This window comes from Gallus gallus, chromosome 11 (genome assembly GCF_016699485.2).
Source record: "Gallus gallus isolate bGalGal1 chromosome 11, bGalGal1.mat.broiler.GRCg7b, whole genome shotgun sequence".
Lineage (NCBI taxonomy): Eukaryota > Metazoa > Chordata > Aves > Galliformes > Phasianidae > Gallus > Gallus gallus.
Window position 1 is genome coordinate 13,791,851 of NC_052542.1, and position 18,154 is coordinate 13,810,004.

Sequence of the window (18,154 nt, forward strand, 5' to 3'; positions counted from 1 at the left end):
GTAAATACATTATTTATATTCTATCATAGTAACATTTATTCCAATATAATAGCAAAAACCCCTTTTCTTTCTCAGCATCGTGCATTTTCTTCATTTTGTGGTATATTATATGGATTTTTGGTGTAACTACACTTTTAGATCTCATTCAATATAATTTGTGTTGTCTTATAGAAAATGTTTCATAATTCATTCATTATTTACTATTACTTGACCTTACAGTACATAAAAAAAATTCCATCCCATAACTAATTTCAATTCTACAGTTAAATCAATCACTTTCCACATCTTTTATATTATTTAAAATGTGAATGATGAAATTTTCTCGTTCATTTCTCTGGAGTTACTGAGAACTTCGTAACATGAGTGTGTAGGGAATATGTAGGGTGACCCCTGCAGACCTGGGCAAACTGCTAATTGTACTGCAAATTCCACAGAAACGTTTGGAGAAACATAGAGCTATTCCTTTCTGTAAGCAGAACTGCTGGCTGATGCTTAAGAAGGACAGTCTGAGGCTGTTTAAAAAACAAACAAATATTTCCTAATAATCTGCTTCATAGGATTTTTTTTCTTGTGTGTGTAATAGATTATAGATTACTACATAGCCTTTAATTGATACTTCCTCTCCACTTCATCTCCATCTCTACTACCTGATGCCAAAATGGGTTATGTTAACAATACTAAAGAGCAAGTTAGACTTGTCCAGGCTTTAAAGCTGGTGGGAAGCCTTTGGCAATTGGATAACTGGATAGTTCACAGCTAATATCTGTGTATCCTGTACTGTGTGGTTAAGGTGATGTGTCATATTTATATTTGCAGTTCAGAAACAATGTAATGTTTTGTTGTAATAGGACTCGATAATAGTTCTATTGTGTGTAATAGGAAGTAGTCCACAGTAAACAGGAAAATGATGAGAGTCGTGCTAATGATAACGTGCTGCATTTCCATAGTACTTCGAGAGTAATTTTTAAAAGTAGGTGAGTTGATAAAAGGAATGGAGAAATCAGGAACGATTTTGATATTTGGAGGATTTTTTTTTCTCTGAAAAGCCACAGGGGAAGTGTTACCATAAATCAGGGACTTGGCATTAGATTTTAAACAATAGAAATATGGTTTTTTGAAACAAACGATATTAATACCTCAGCCTACACCAGCACAGAAAATACTCCTGTCCTTGCCAAACAAATCCTCTCTCTTATTATTGTTTAATCCCTTTTCCTTGGATTTGCCTGCATCTATGTCTCTCTCTCTGTTTTATCTGGACAGATTATCAACAAGATATTGGGTTTTTTTTCTCCCTTAATCTTTTGGTAGTGAAATGTCACAGCACTATGTTTGTTCAGTTCAACAAATTGCGTACTATGCGAACTCTTGACAGTAGTAACATTTAAATGTATTAACCAAAAACCATTCCAGCCGTTCATATATATGCTTTTATGAGGATGAGATGTAACTGGCAGTATTTAATTTTACTTAAATGACAAAATCTTTTTGAATATAGATTTTCCTGATGCGCAGACATAGTTAGGACAAATCATGAAAGTATTATATTATTATATAAGGAAGTGCAGTTAATTTCCTTGAAGTACACAGTACAGTGTATGGATGGTGTTTGGGAAAATAGTAAAATGAAAAGTATAATGCTATTTTCCTAAGCCACATTTGCTAAATGCTGACTTCTGCAAGGTCAGCAGTTATCCTGGAGTTGAGCAGAAACGTCTTCAGTGGCTTTAACTTTACCAGTGCCCTTGATGAGGTGCAGAGTTGTCAGTACTCTCGTAAAATTCCTCAGTGATGGCTTCTTCTGTTCTCTTTATTTCCTTAAGTGAACATCTGTCTAATTGTTCACCTCCATTGCTTTAGTGCTTTCCTCATGCTTTCTCTGTTTCCAGACAATAAACTTTATTTTCTTCATAAGAATTCAGTCTACGCAAGGGTATTAGGCAGCTTGTTTGCACCTTTTAATTTCTGGAAGTTTTCCAGAAGGGCTTTTTGCTGTAGTTCCAATGGGTTCATCAGTGAATCATGTAACATAATGCAGCGTTGTGTTTGGGTTTTTATCCGTTACCTTCTGTTTATAAACATCTGCTTGGAAATTTTCTTTTTGATTTTTTTTTTTTAATATGTTTTACATTTTTGCATGTGGCATATGGGTAAGATATACAGTAGCTGCTATTTTTTCAGGTGTTCAGGTAGGTACAGCCAGTATTTACCTTGCAGTTCAAGAAGATCCTAAGCTATTAGCTGAAAAAGCAAAAAAAAGTGAGGTAGAATATATAGCAATTATTTAGTGATATCTGACAATATCTGCGAAATTGGAATTAATTCAGTAACTGAGTGACTACAGTAAGGGCTGCTATTAACCCTTATGGCAGCAAAACTGTAGAAAGGGTCTAAAAGTCTTTATGTCCAGCAGGGAGAGTACTGCTCACAGACTTATCGTGCTGCTTATCTTCAGTTCTTTGTGTTTTAGTTTTGCTTCTTTTCTTAAAGGGAAGAGGCGTAAGAGGTATTATCTTTTTAACTTGCTTCTCCCTCCCTCTGAGCTATGAAACATTCGTATCAGTGTTGTGTGCTTATTCTTCAGGTAGATATTTTTGGTTAATATTAGTGTTTTACTTTGCTTTTCCTGCGGCTTTACTTGCTGCAGTGGCAGCACTTCCTTGTTTTGGATGTACAAATCATGTAACAGTGTAATTCTAAGGTACGGTCTTCATCCCTGTGACTACATGATTCACTGGCAATTTGTATGTAGGAAACTATATAAGAAAAGTAAGTGTAATGGTAGGTGAGCATAGACTCTCCCACCATACTGCTGCATGTGTCCTTTTGTTATCTACAGATCAAAACTTTATTTAAATAGCACTTAAAAATGAGGCACTATTTTAGGTTTCATTCACACTTATGCCAAAACTCTTTTTGACTTTCTTAGTAGAACTATGTGACCTGGGCTCATGACCTCTTCTGTCTGTGCTGAATGCAGTCGGCTTTATGCATCTGTAAAATACACGGCCTGGACTTTGAGCTCTCATTTTTAGGCATCATTGGGATTACATTGGGTTTTTAATGAAGGCTTTACATTGTTGATCACAAGTAGAATAACAGTCCCTGAGATGGGCCGCATTTTCAATGAAATTTAATTCCAGTCCATTTGTTAATGTTTTCTGTCATATATTATTTATTTGTTTAGAAAGAAAGTATATATATAAAAAAAAAAAAAAAAAAACAAAAAAAACCCCAGCAACTTCCTTTGTGTGTCATCAGAAATCAAGTGGCATAATGCTGGGTTTCCGTATTCCAGTACTGTTCAAATATGCTTGATATTTTCTTGTGCATACAGAAACGCTTCATATATTTCATCAAAGTCTATATTGTGAATATTGAGTTTGTATTGAGAAGCTGATCCTGCCAACCCTTATTTGCACAAGAAATCTTTACTAATGTGATTCAGTCCTTTTATTTCACTTTCTAAAATTATGTACATGGCAATGTGACCTGAGATGGTTTCATTTTGTGTCTGTCTCGTAGCCAGGAGATGTGAACAGTTGTGGGAGCAGAAGGAGGAATTTGTATCTGCATTTATTTCTTTGTGAATAGAGTCCTGTAAGATGCCTATATTATCTTATTCAAAGCTAGGAGATTATATGCCATGAACTGCAGATTAAAAGTCTTTATTTTTTTTTCCATTTCCTCATTTGCCTAAGTATTTCTGCTGACGTTGAAGCATCTTGGAATTGTTATTAAAGAAGTAATGACTTTTAAGAATATCTGTATTTGTATTTTTCTGGTATTAAGTGTGTGTGTGTGTAAACTGTACCCTAAGTCTATGGGCAGGATTTGAGGTACTTCCTAACAGCTGCAGTGCGTTTGTAAGCCTGCAGACGTCACTATCCTGCCAATTAATTGTGCCGCGCTGACTGTTCCTAGAGAGAGCCCTGTGCCCACGTTTAAGATATGTTGCTTCCATCTCGCGAGTACCGCACTTTGCTCTCAATCTGAAACAATTTCATCAGATTTATTTTAAAGCCGTTACTTCGTTGCCAGCGTTCCACTAAAAGAACTACTAAACTTTCCTCCTAGCTTATGTAAGCCACAGCGTAAGACTGTCTTTAATTGTTATTGTTGTTGCGATACAGATGTATGAACTATTTACTTTGTGTCATGTAACATACCGTTTTTAAGCAACATTTTTCAATCTGAACATAGCTTCCAGGAGGGCAAGCTGCCCAGAACATCAGCGATCTCACAGTTATTACTTTGTGTCATATATAATCTTGTTTTTTCCTGCAACAAATAAATCTTTGGGCCTCCCTGCAAAAAAACATTTGTGGTTACAGTATAATAAAAATAAACCGTTTGTCGTGACTGCAGCTGACATTTATCAGCCTATTTGTGGGTGCTCTTTCTCTCTCTGTATAATACGGAACATAATTTGTCACTTTGTAAATACATTCCAGCCTAAATCCCTGCCGGCATCTGTTAGTGTTTGAAGGATTAATGCACTGCGCAGTGCATGTCTGCACTTTCCGGCAACAACATAGCTTATGATTATGGATCATGAGAGAACAGGGGGAAAGGGTTCATTTCGTATTTACTTAAACATTGTTGCCCTTTTGACCATCATGCTTTCCTCGACTTGCTTGGCATCTGTAGTAAGGACGCTGATGTTTTCTGTGTGTGCAAAATCGAAACGAGAAATCCTGTTGTAAGTTTTATACATCCCTGTACGTGCAGCTGTACGTATAAGATAGCACGTCTTTAATGCTGTGGATGATTAACAACAACAACCACCTCAAACTGAGCACTTTTTTTTTTACAAGTGAAGAGTCTGTGGCTTCTAAATTATCCCAATGCTGTTTGCCTTGTTGCTGTTTTTGACAGCGTGTTCTGCTATCACTTCAAATCTTTCAGAATGAAAAGAATTGAAAGCATTTGAATAGGAGGTTCTCCGCAGTCCAGATCCTGTTACACGTTCCCAGGCTCCCTCTATTATTCTGTAAACAAGAATATATGTTTATTAGAACAGTAAACCATACACATGTAATATATTGCCAAGATTACTTGAGATTCCCCAAGATGAATTTAAATGAGCTTTACAGGAATGGAGTTTGGAGATGGAAAGAAATGATCTATATCCAGGGAAAGAAAAAAAAAATCCAGCTAAAAGTAGGCTTCCAAGGAAATACCAACAGTTTGTGTACATTAAGAGCTAGACAAATTCCTACTGCCAAAACCTATGGTAGATTTTTTTTTAATGCATGTACTTTCTTGTTATTGAAGTAGATGCGTACTGTGTGCAATGGAATCACGCATGTCCAAGAAAAATCAGGGACATTTGGAGCCTGCAAATTGAAGTGTTCTGAAATTATACTGTAGTAATTTCTCTGTGGTTTTCTTTTTTTTCTGTATGGTTAAGGAATAAGTAATTTTTGAAATGGCCCTTGGAGACTGACTTTAGTTACACTTCATAAGCATGATTTAGGCTTGTTGTAGTTTATTTCTGTTAAGATATCTGAATTTCTTTTTGAGATTAGCACTTTTCCTTTTTACTTTCATAACTGTCACTAGTATATATAAAAGGCCAGATTTGCAGAGATGCTGATCTAAGTGTTAGCTAATGTATAGATTGTGAAATAACAAAACATTGCTCATAGTAGTGGTATTTATTACAGAAGGCTAATAGATTCTAAAACCTGAAAAAAATTGTGAAAATTGTGTGGCTACAAAGAAGTAGATGAGTGTATTTTGCATTTCTCTTTGTATGTAGACACACAGTTCATAAATTTTGGGGAATGAAAATGACCTATTGCATGACTAAGAAAGCACTTCCATGTCCAACTCAAATTACGAATTATAGCTAGGGCGTTCTGTAATATAGCTGCATGTATGACATAAAATTAAAGTTATAGGTAAATTAAATATTTGGAAGAAGGAAAAGTATCGCTGTACTTTGTTTCAGTGTGGGGGCCAAATGCTGTGTTGGTGTATGGCATTCTCAAAGATTGAACTCCTTCGTATCAGGTCTCATGTACTACTCTTCCATATCTCTTGTCTTTGGAGTTTAAATTGTTCACTTGATGCCTTTATTTTCAATCTCTAGGAGGATCCAGACTTCCTTATTGCTTTTATAACCAAACTGAGATTAAATCTCCACTTCAGAAGTTTGTTCTAGGCTGTCATGTTAGGGAGCTGCCGTTTCAGCTGTAAGGCATGGATTTGTAGTCCAGTCCTATCACAGCTTGATGGCTTCATGTTTTTCTGAAGGGGACTCTTACTGTTATAACTTGTAGAAGATGCCAACCAGGTAAACTTTTCTCTCCCAAACCATCCATAAATGTTCTGGAGAAGGGGTGAGGAAAAAGAAAATTATCATAATAATCCATTCTTCATATTATAAGGGACGTCCAAAGATGATCAGCCAGCAATCTGGTATGTATCTTTGGGTTACTCTTCTAGCAAAGAGATGCATTTGTCCAATACAGATCCTTGAGAAGGAGTTGTGTAGCATTCAAAGCACACAGCGATATGAAGCAGGCATTACATAAATACAGTTTTGCATGAAGTACCGAATGTTGAATACACTAGGGACGATAATATTTACAGTCCTAATCCTGAGTGAAAGCCTTTTTCCCTGTAATGTTCCTCGATAAATACTGCATGGCACTGGCTATTGGCTGTCATGAGCTGTGTGTCAAATTGCCAGACATGCTTCTAAAACATCCTCTACTTTGCCCTTAGCATGGAAATGAGGGTTTATTTGGGCATTGCTTGTCAGATGCTGAGTTTTGGTTATTTGTTTACTTTATGTATTTTAAGATGAATCTTTTTCTTGAAGATTTTTTTTTATTTCTCACACTGCATAAAATAATTACTTGCATGACAAGACAGTCTTAAGATAATCTTTATCAAACTGATTTTTTTAACCAGTTTATTGTATTTTCAGTCCCTCAAAGTCAGATATTTTTAGTTGTTCTATGTGTTCAGCTTTGAGTTTATAGCTTTTAAATGCCACAGATTTGTACATGATACCTTTTGAGAGTAAAATTATGCAGTAAATTATCTAGTGTCCACTACGTTACATTTTAAGTAGGCCCTCGCCAAATGACTTGTACTTACAAGAGATGCGGGGGCTACAGCATATTTATTAAGACTCTTCAACTCTGTATGAAACTGGAGCAGTCAGAAGTAATGGTGTCTGCTGAAAGATTCTTTATCATATGAATTTACTTTTAGTCATCTATTATTTATTTCAGCTATTTTATATGCCATTATAATAAATATTATGACAGAGAAAGCTTTTATGCTTCAACTTATTGTACTGCTCTTCACTTCCTTGCAATCCTTCAGGAAAATGTAGCTATGCTTTACCTATATTTAACGTAAATCATCACTTACATTTGAATGAAAAATTCACTATGAAAAAGAGCTCCTTCTTCAATACCAAGACACAAATGCACAATCATGTTTACTGCCAAGCTACTCTACCATGCAGTGTTCATTTTTAAACAGTTTTTAAGCTGTAAAGTGAATACATTGCATATAGTGAAATTGCTTGCTTTCTGGATGTTTTCACTTTCTTGTTCATTTCTGCATCAATAAGCATTTTTCTAGCATGAGTGCAAAATATAGCCAATTGCACATAAGTATTTTTAATATTTTTGCTTCAATAGGGAGCAACTTGCATACAAAACTAAATACAGTGTTTTCTGGTGTTCTCTCTATTTAGAGCAATGAAACTTATCTGGAAATATTGATAAAATGCTTTCAGAACCGAGCATATAACCATCAAATATGAGATAAAATTTGTACTTTGCATTTTTTGAAACGTTACAGTGTTGTTGGAGGGGGACTTGTTAGGAGAATGATTTGTGTTCGGCTGCTTCTTCAAAGACACGATGCTGGTGCCTACAGCTTGTTAGCCTTGAACTGTTCTTCGGGCTTCGTGAAATGCGAGTCCCCCCCAGAGCCCCTTTTCACTCAAAGAGTACAACCACATTTCTGTTGTGCGTGTGTTCTCCTTTTGGCTGTTGTGCAGAATTGCTGTGGGTCTGGTGTGAAGGGTAGCTTTGGGGTGCAGTCAGGGCGTTTCTCCTGGGAATCTGCAGCAAGGGTGCCAGCTTGTTTGGCACAGGCTCTAGATGGGCACTGTGTAGGAACGGCCCTGTGAGCTAGAAGTGAGCTACCTAAATTATTCTACGCCTGTTCTGTTGTTTAGTTTTCCCTTAGATGATGTAATTGAAATGAAAGTGGTAGAAGGAGGATTGATATATTTTATCAATTTAATTTTAAAAATTCTAGAGTTTGCTGTCTTAGTGTGTTGAATATTATGATGTCAGTTTTAAGCTTGACTGTCTTTTGTATTTGGGAAAGTGACAAGTCCCATTTAAGACTTCACAACATAAAATGAGGCATAATTCGGTACTGAAAATATGTGGAGTAAAATGGTGAGAGACATCAACATAATAAAATTATGACACATTAGATCAGGATTTGCAGCATACCATTAGCAATCAGTTCTGACTGTAGATTACAATTACAGTTTTCATGCCTTTTAGAAATATCTTTTCTTTTTTATTATCTTTTTAAATAAAAATTGTATGTTTTCTCTATTAATGAATGCTGTGATATCTGCTACCGAGGCATATAAAGAGGGAAAACATTAAAGGTAATGCTGAGCTACAGTAAAACAAACAAACAAACAAAAACAAACAAACAAACCCACAACCAAAATCCTCATTCCTGACACTGATTGGAATTATTCTGACGGTATTAGCGATGCAGCTTTCAAGTACCTTATTCATAGTTTTCTTTATTCCTTTTAATATTATTTCTTTTCAATTTTAACATGAAACAGAGTAGAAAAATCAGGAGTGAAATTGTGTTGAAACTAAAGGCTTAGTGTTTCTGTCCTTTAGGAGGAACTGATGGTCTCTGTGAGAAGTGCTTGAATCTGAGTTTGCTAGGAAGAATCTGAAGCAGAAAAGCTGAGAAACTTGCCTAAGCCCACAGGTCTTTCCCCAGTTACTGTTTTGGGAAAATACTCAAAACACTCAGCCTGGCCTTTGGCATGCTGTCATAAACTTCAGTGGCACATTCTGCTGAGAGTGCTGCGGACTTCACATGCTCAAATTCCTCCTGTGAGGGAAACAGAGCAGTTGAGTGTCTTCTGTGCTCCACGTGCACCTTGTGCATATTCAAAGGAACTACAGTCTGTTAGCATCTTTTTTTTTTTCCTAAATCAAAAAGGAAATATTGGAAAAAGAAATATTTTGCCATTTGTTTCTGCTACCTATTCAATGGAAAAAGTTAATGAAACCATCCTTACCCTCAAAAATATATAATTTTAGGTCATTTTTCATATAGTTTCTTGAATTTCTTAACAAGAAGATAGTAACTAGCAGATTGTGGTATAATCTACTGAACTGCTTCATTTTAAAAAAAATAAATTTATTACCCCTCTTATGCCCCTGTATTTATAGCATTCTTGTCCTTCTCCACTTGCAAGAAGCAGGATAATTTTTTAACTGAGGGAAGCAGAAATAAAATAAACCCAACTCTGTACACTACTTATCTATTAAGTAAACAGTTTCAGACTGCAAAGTTGAAGAGATTTTTCTGCAGCTCTATTGTGTAACTCAGGGCAACACTGACTTTCTCAAGTCTGACCTTCAAACAGGAGTAAACATTTACCCAGTGGGGCAAAATGAATCCTAGTGCTCTAATGACATGTGTCATGTGAGGGTGCAAAGGCTCTTCTTAGGAAAGTTGCATTTAGCATTTTCATACTCCCACTGATGGATCCTTCCTGATGGGAACTGAACCTGTCAAAATTTGGCTATATTTATTTTGCTGCCCAAATAGATCTGGCAGGAGTAGGACAAAAGGAGTTTGAGTGGCATTCTGTTTAAACCCAACGTGCAAGGTAATTGCAGCAGGCAGAATGGGTGCTAGCAAAATAAATTAAAAAAAGACACAACAAAAACGGATGCAGTGAGAAAAGCACCAGATGCAATGAAACGCAGGGATCAGGTGAATTGCTTGAACTTTGGATACAATGAGATTGCTCTTCCAGGCTTTGTTTTGTGCTGGTAGACCTACCACTGCCTTTGTATTCCTTCAGAAGTGCTCACTGTATTATTTTGTGGCCAGAGTAGATCTCATTGTGCCATGCTCGTACCGAATCTACTGCCTCTTCACTCAAATGCTTTGATTGTATAGGACCACTGTTCTCATCCTTTTTTCACTCTCTATTATGGCAGTGCTAACATTCTGTCTAAACAATGACGGTATACATAGGGATAGGTAGCATTGGAATTGCATGAACTGTCCCTCTAATATTTATTCTGCTGAGTGAGATAAGCAAATTGGACTGAAGACTGGGGAGGAGAACAGGGCCCTCACCAGCTTCCTTTAGGTGCTAAAGAGTTTACCGATTCTAAAAATGAGGGCAAGAACAAATTCGTGTGTACGTTATTCATTAGGGGATCTATGCAACCTGTATGTCATGGTGTTTGGTATTCCGTAGGGGATGTTTTAGGGTAGAGCATTTGTGAAAGAACTGAAGAGAATGGCTGGGTGTTGTGCATGGACACAAGGCACACACTGCAGCCAAGTGGAAGCTCTTTCCAAATGGTGGCTTCCGAGAGCCATAGTCTTGGGCTGGCTTCTCCCTTCACTGGTTGCAGTGGAAATAGACTCTGGGTTGATTTTGTTCTGAGATTTCAAAAGAAATGAAGACAAGGATCTTGAAATTGAAAATATTAATTGTTGTTTGGCTGATGCTTAAGGTTAGCACCTTCAGGTTAACCTGTCATTTTGTGGCATTGTGTGTCCTCTTCTTAATGTTGGCTATAAGCTCATAAGCTATTTGTTTAGAAAATATTTTGCCCTGTTAAACTTACTGAATGAAAAACTATGTAGGCTGATAGGTTGTTTATGCAATTATGTATCTCCTACTATGAATAACAGATTGTTTTAGGTTAATGTGCAGGGTTGAATTTAGCTGGTTTTATTTTTGGAATATATTTCCATTGGCTTATTTAAAATGCACGCGTTAAGAATAATGCTTACTGCACCTTTTATTTCATGACTTACATAGAAGTTTCATCAGCTAAAGGGAAGGAAAAAAGGCACCATATTAACCTTAAAACTACCTTGTGTCAATTCATTGCATTACTTAAAGCTGTGCACTATATGGTCTTTAGCAGAACCACAACAATAAAATGCTATTTTTGGCACTGAATGTTGTGCTCGTCTATTCCTGTTGATGATTTGTATTCGCTTTGGGGTTGTAATGTTGAACAAGAGACTCAGACTTGTTTCATAATCCATTTGCTATAATATGATACTGTGAACTAAACTTGCTGTTATTTGTCTTTTATTTATTTTATTTTCTCTTCTTCCAGCATAAAGCCAAGGTAGAAGCGATGACCTTAGACCTTGCTTCTCTTCGCAGTGTGCAGAACTTTGCTGAAGCATTCAAATCCAAGAATATGTAAGTACTCAGAAGATTACATTTAATAATTTCTTGTTATTTATCAGCTGAGCAAAATTGGCAGAACTCACCATAGCTGGACCGATCAGCAATTACACTAGGTAAATGAGACTCTTTGTTTTCATCCTAGAAAATAATTACAGATCTCTCAGTATTCGGTGTGTGACCGTATCTTAAGCCTAAAGGAGGGCATCGATAACTCTCAAGCTATTGGGAAGGGCCAAAGATTAACTGTATAAAAAACAGCTCAGGTAGATTTTGTCAGCTTTGCTGTGGTTTGAAAGTTTGTGGGTGAACAGTTAGCTCACTCATTGTCTTGCTTTCTTGTCTAACCTTCTGTATCCTTCTTATTTTTAAAATATTTTCAAAAAATGGCCCTTTGAGCCAAACAACTCAGTTTCGCAGACCTGTATCTGAAATAGTCCATAACAAATTAAAAACACGAAACAAACCAAAAAAAAGCTAGTGATAATAACAGAGCCTAATAAAAGGGCAGTCTGTTTGTTTGCGTTGAATTCTAAATGGTTGACTTGCTTTAACTTGAATGGTGAATCCTTAAATAAATGATTTGAATTTTTTAAGTACCATCTCTTTACAACAAATTCAGCACTTTGTGCTTTTATCCAGATTTTCCAAATGATGTGAACTATTCTAACTTCTTTTCTTTTTTCTGCAAATATTTTTATAGTGCATACACTTATTACCATACTTTGGAAGAGAATGTGGTCTCTTAGAACGTTTTGAAAATATGTATTTTTAAAGAAATCGTATTTAAAAAAAAAGAGAACATTTTTTCACTTTTTAATTACTACCAAATCTAAATCACAGTTAGACAGATGACATTTTTGGGCTCTCACGTCTCTTAGATTCAAAGAATTGTCGAAACTGAGTTCTAACACAAACTTGTTCACTGCCAAAATTCATTGGAACAGTGTTTTTGTACTGTATAGCATCTTCATGTCTGCAAATCTTCATGAAATAGAAAGACAAAGCCTTGCAGTATTGAAGCTTTAATACTAACTCAGTTTCATAACATGTTTTAATTTAGAACAGAAAGATTAGAAAGAAATTTAATTTAATTTCTTCATGCTTTTAGTATGCTACATTTATTTAAAAAGAGGATATGGTGCCATGAAAAGTTAAAACCACCCTTCCTTCAAATGCAGTTCTTAACTTGATTTGTGCATCGCCAATCATATCGTACGGTCATCCTATGCAGTCCATTTGGTATGCATGTTATAAATCCTTAGAAGTGAATGTTCTTAAATCAAATTTTGCTATAGAAATTAGAAAATGAAAAGATTCAGAATCAGTAAAACCTGTTTGATGTCTGTTAGCGTGCATTGTTTTACCAGTGTTTAGCTGTGTTGCCCCTGATCGAGTTTACTAATGTTTTGCTCTTGTTTTATTCTGAAAAATTTTAGTCATAGACAACAGCCTGTGTCTTGCCTTCGGATATTTCTGTCTAGAATCAGATGCGTGTGTGTCTGGTGGAGCTGCTCCAAGCATTATTGAAAAGTCAAAGGCCCTGCAACCATTGTGAAGCTTGTGAGGTTTAGACAAAAATGAATTTCCAGCTATATTTTGTTTAAACTTTGAGTCTGGATGGTGACCAGACTCCCTCACTGCCTGTCGCAGTGGGTCTTTTATCTGATATAGGTACAGAAGAGTTACCTTGCAATCATCTGTGCAGGCAGGAGAGTGACTGGAAGACCTACTAGGTTTTTCTGGCTCTGATTTTTTGTGATACAACTGTATCTAGAGATGGTGAGAAAAGCAATTATATGGCAATAGCATCTTATTACTGCAATGCCAGCTCTACGTGTTTTCCAGCACTAATGTGCACTAACTTCTTTTGTCTCTATTTTGCAGTCATGTCCAGAGGCCTTTGTCAGATGAGTGATTCCTTTGCATTAGTAGCTTTTTGAGCAATTGAACAAAACCTTACAGGCTTCAGTGTCAAGTTGAATGAATGTTGTACTGTATGCTTTGGCAAGTCCATAAGCTGGTAGCTTAACATTCATAAGGCTTTGGTATCTCTGCTTTCATGAACCTGGGTGAGAGGGCGTACTGTGATACACTCACAGTTTTAGCATAGTAGCTGTAAATCTCATTTACAAACATAGGAGATATTGGATAAGTATACAGTTTTTCTTACGAACTTCTCCTACAAATTCTTTCGCAATAAAGTAGTAGAAAAAGCAAGTTGGTTTTTTTGTTGTTTTCTGAAGAAGGACATCATCATTTGAGGTCTGAGTTTTATAGTTCTCGGTTTCTTGGGCAAAACTACAGTAGTTTTTAAAGTGTGAAAGACAAATTGTATATGAACACACACACACACTTCTGTAAACATTTATATTTTCATTTCTCCCAGCATACTGCGTAAAGAGGCCTTTATTATGCAGTGGTGAACTTCTTACGCTTCTAGGTGTAGAAAGTTTTCTTGTCTGCATAATTTCTCTAGTCTGGTATTGCTTTCTGGGACACTTTTATATTCTATAGAAACTGTTGGTCTTGGTGACACCTGACCTAATAGATGAAAGTGTAAAAATAGAGAATAGATATGCTTGTCTTTTAAGATTCTGCTCTTCTGGAGCATTCTGTGCCTCTGGATATTATATCTCGTCAGCAGATAGAAGGATGTACTCATAGCCACATCACAGCCTGGGGGTGGGTTCTTCCTTGGCTGATAGCTGTTGGAAGAGAGTCTTAAAGGACTGTGTTTCACAGATCTTTTCCTGAATAAGAAAGCTAAAGTGGAACTACTTCTGATAAAAGTATCCCTAAATTTCTTCTGCTTAACAGATCAAAACTTCTTTTAGATGGGGAAGGGGTGAGGATTGCCAGGCTTAGAGGAAAAAATGCTGAACTAGTAAAAACCAGGAGAAAAAGCTGCCTTCTTGAATGTGTTTGAGAATCAAAGAGATCCTGAAAACTACTTGAAGAATGGCGAAATGTCGTCCTCTGCTCAGCAGGGGCTGGTTGCATGAAATAACAAATAATGCAACAGAGGGAGCATTGAGAAAAACATAAATAATAAATGGGAGGAAAGAGTTACTCTGGAAAGGAACTTTTAATACAATTTGGAATAGTAGGTAAGAGCTAAGATAAAAGTAAAAATCAGATGATTAATCTTAGAAGCATGAAAACTCAAAGAGATTTGAAAGGAACCTTGTATTCCATTTTGGATTTATTAGGTGTTGCAGCCTTGTCCACAGATAAAATTTGAGCTTAGAGTGTATAAACATTGGCAAATTATGCTGTATTCCTATAAATATACTCCAGAAAATCCTTTATCCTCATGGAAGAAAATAGTTTTTTGTTTCCCATTATTTATACTCCTCAGTTGATACAGCTGCTTTTTTCTGAGGCTCTTCTTTATCCATGTAGTCTCCAATGAAACTTTGGGATAAAAGGCTATCCTAGGTCTTGCAGTTCTGTGATTGAAGATGAATGCAAGCTTACCTTACCAGAACAGTGCTTTCCGGTTTTAATTTCTCTTTCAGTTAAAAAGATTCTGTGGGAAGAAAAAGGTAAATGTAATAATTGCAGGTCAATCTCCCAAAGTCTTCTAACAGAATATGACAATATTGCTGATCTGTCTCTTATTTCATCATGGGACTGCAGGACAGCAGCACAACCTGAACATGATGTGACTGATGCGTGAAATGGTAGTCTGACCTGACTACCAGACAGGGCCAAAGAGTTTGCAAAACTAATTGTTTAGAGAAAGCATTTATTGTGGCACAGTAATGATTACAAGGTTTAGGTTCTCTCGAAGCTTTGAAATGCAGTGCTGACCTTTCTGTGATTTTTACTGTCATTTGTGACACTTTTTGAGGACACCTGGCTCGTTATCTATAGGTAGATATCTCACTGGCTGTTTCTACCAGGAGTGGATGACTTTCACCTCTCTCGTGAAGATAGTGGTAGGGTGAGGATGAGAACACGAAAAAAGGTCTCAGTGCACCCAAGAGCTAAATCTGCTCAAGTTATTTCTACTATCTGTTTCTTGTCTTTCCCCTCTGCTAGTTTTCAGCTCAGGCAGTTGATTGAATGTCTCTGTTAAGGAAAATCAAATAAATGATCTGTTTATAATAATGTTCTGGGCTAGGATGGATTTGGCATTAGATGCTTTTTGTGCAGTTGGATGAGGCAGACAATCCAATCTTTCATATTAGTCTTTTGGAACTAAAAACACAGAATTGAATTTTCTCTACATTGAGTGGGCACAATGTAAGGAATTATGGTTGGTATTAATCCCACTTTATAGACAAATGACTGCCCTCCTGTGCTTGTATGCAGTGTAGCATTTAAATCTAGCCAGCATCAGTGTTTGGCTGTTCATGGACTGCAGGATTTGGAATTTTTAAAGGAACTTGTATTTGACATTTTGGTCATCACACGTTTGACTACAGCCTGCATGTTTTAATTGTGAAGGAGAGCTAATACTTCAGCCCTAAAATGTCCAGGGTAGGTACTGATTTTTTTGCCAATACAATCATTATATCGTGCTCCTTGCGTGATCCTCAGCGTAAGAACTGTGACATGATCCAAATGGTGGGCAGAACTAAATGATAAAGTTGCAGATGAAATTTTAGGTGCATCTTAGCTTTGAGTGGTGCACAGAGCTGCTTGGTTTGAATTAAAGTTTTCTTCAGCCAAACAGTAAAACATCAATTTAATGTTCTCCTTGTTTGAGGAAAAGAATGAGATTATCCTGAAAAAACTTGGTTTGCTTCAAATAAAAATAATAATAATAAAAAAAAGCATTTGCCAATAGCTACTACTGAGAGTTTTCTGGATTGGAAGCAGCAATTCAGTTATGCAACTCATGGTTATGCAGGACTTCTGTCTGTAGATTTTCACTTCTGTTTCTTTCCTATCTTTATTTTATGTATTTATTTATTTGTGGTAAGAATTGGCATGTGCTAGCAGTTATTCATTTATACTGTACATAGGAATACAGAAAAGGCAGGAGTTACAAATTATGATCCTCCATTTGGGACTTAGTCTCTTATTATTTGCCCAACCAGACCCAAAATGGAGAGGGCCAGATTTTCAGTTGGCCTTCTTAACTGAGGCTGCAGACTCCATGAGTGCATTCATTTTTCATGCTGCAACCAGAAGTGTTATGAAACCTTGCAGATGCAATTAAGATTTCTGAGCCTGCTAAAAATTCACCCCAGAATACTGTTTTTCTGGATCTTCATGTATGATGACTGACATATTACATGCTTTATTTTTTAAAAAATTCTAAGTTAACCACAATTAAATCACAAAGGTTGTACAACAAATTCTATCTGTACCTATAAATACATATGTAGAAATGGGATCTGTTCAGTAAGTTGTTTCACAGACAATTTAAAGGGTTCAGAAAAGAATGAATATATGATTTAAATGAATTATTAGTGATGCTTTTATGCCAATACACCTAACAGTTCTGTAGCAGAATTCTCTTTGTTAGAGACAGTTGTTGCCACTGCATATTGCTATTCAAAGTGTGAATATATTTTCTAACCTGCAGAAATTTTTGAAATTTATAGGCATACGTCTTCTAAATTAAAGCTAGAAACAGTTGAACTATTAAATTTGTCTTTTGAACTAAGAATATGACTTGCATTCTAACAGTGCAACTCAGACACAAACTTCTGGACAGCATTATAAGTTTTGAGATACTCAAAAATATCCACGTTGAATTAAGTATGGAAACATGCATAACTTGGAAGTTACTGTTGCAGACAGCATGTATCTTAAATTTAAATAAGATCAAAGTTTGACTGAATTTGAAACATTCGTAATAATATTAGAGTGAAACAATTTTTTTTCCTTATGTGGTGGTACTGTGCCTTATTAAAGCCCAGGGATTGGCTTTCTGCATAAATATCTTCTTTCCTTTCTTTTTTGTTTTCCTTTCCTTCTGTTTTTAAGCTCTTGTACACAATTACCCCATTATGGTAGCATGTGTCAAGTCATGTGCATCCAGAAGCTATTTCCAGTATTTTTTTTAATTAGGAATCTTTCAAGCTTAATCCCTCCCCCACTTTTACTGGAGGCCAGAGAACATGACGTTTTCACCAGATCACCTTCTCTGCTGCATTGGAACACGAGAAATATCTGCATTCTCAGAACTTTTTCTTAAAGTAAAACTCTAAATTAAAATATAGAATGGACAGTTCACTGTAACATTAACTAAAAATACATCTGCAAAAAAAATTAAATGCTTTTGCACATTGGCAACAGAAAGAATGATAGGTGCTTGAACAGTTTTATGACTGCAACTGGACTGCCTAAAATTTGTGAACTTGCCACTCGTCTTTGGAGAGTTATCCAGGTTTCTTCCTTAAGTTACAGTGAAAAGAGTCTCTCCTCCTGCATTTGGCATCTGAAGATGTGTGGCTGTTTCTGTTTCGCTCAGTACCTGGATTGGCTGTTTTGATTGGCTCAGACTACATCTAGCTCTAGCACTGGAAGCAAAATGGAGAGTGAAAAATGAAACCAACTGCTTTTGAAATACTTTTTGACTCCTCTTTCATGTGTAAGCAAGAAGAAATTTGAAGCCATTTTTGATAAAATCTCAGCCCCAAATTTCAGCATAATCTGTAATGCTGATGGGAGTGCTGTCCTTCAGTTGGTCTCAGGGAAGGCTATTTGGCTACTGAT

General features: G+C 36.3%; 1 protein-coding gene across 3 annotated transcripts in view; it reads left to right on the forward strand.

Annotated features, from left to right (window-relative positions):
• Nucleotides 1-18,154, forward strand: part of WWOX (WW domain containing oxidoreductase) — a 472,878-nt gene that overhangs the window by 88,994 nt on the left and 365,730 nt on the right. For all 3 annotated transcript variants that reach the window (NM_001030574.3, XM_046899484.1, XM_046899485.1), the window contains exon 6: nt 11,403-11,491. In NM_001030574.3, the coding sequence (NP_001025745.2) occupies nt 11,403-11,491 (89 nt within the window). The remainder of the gene's footprint in view (nt 1-11,402; nt 11,492-18,154) is intronic.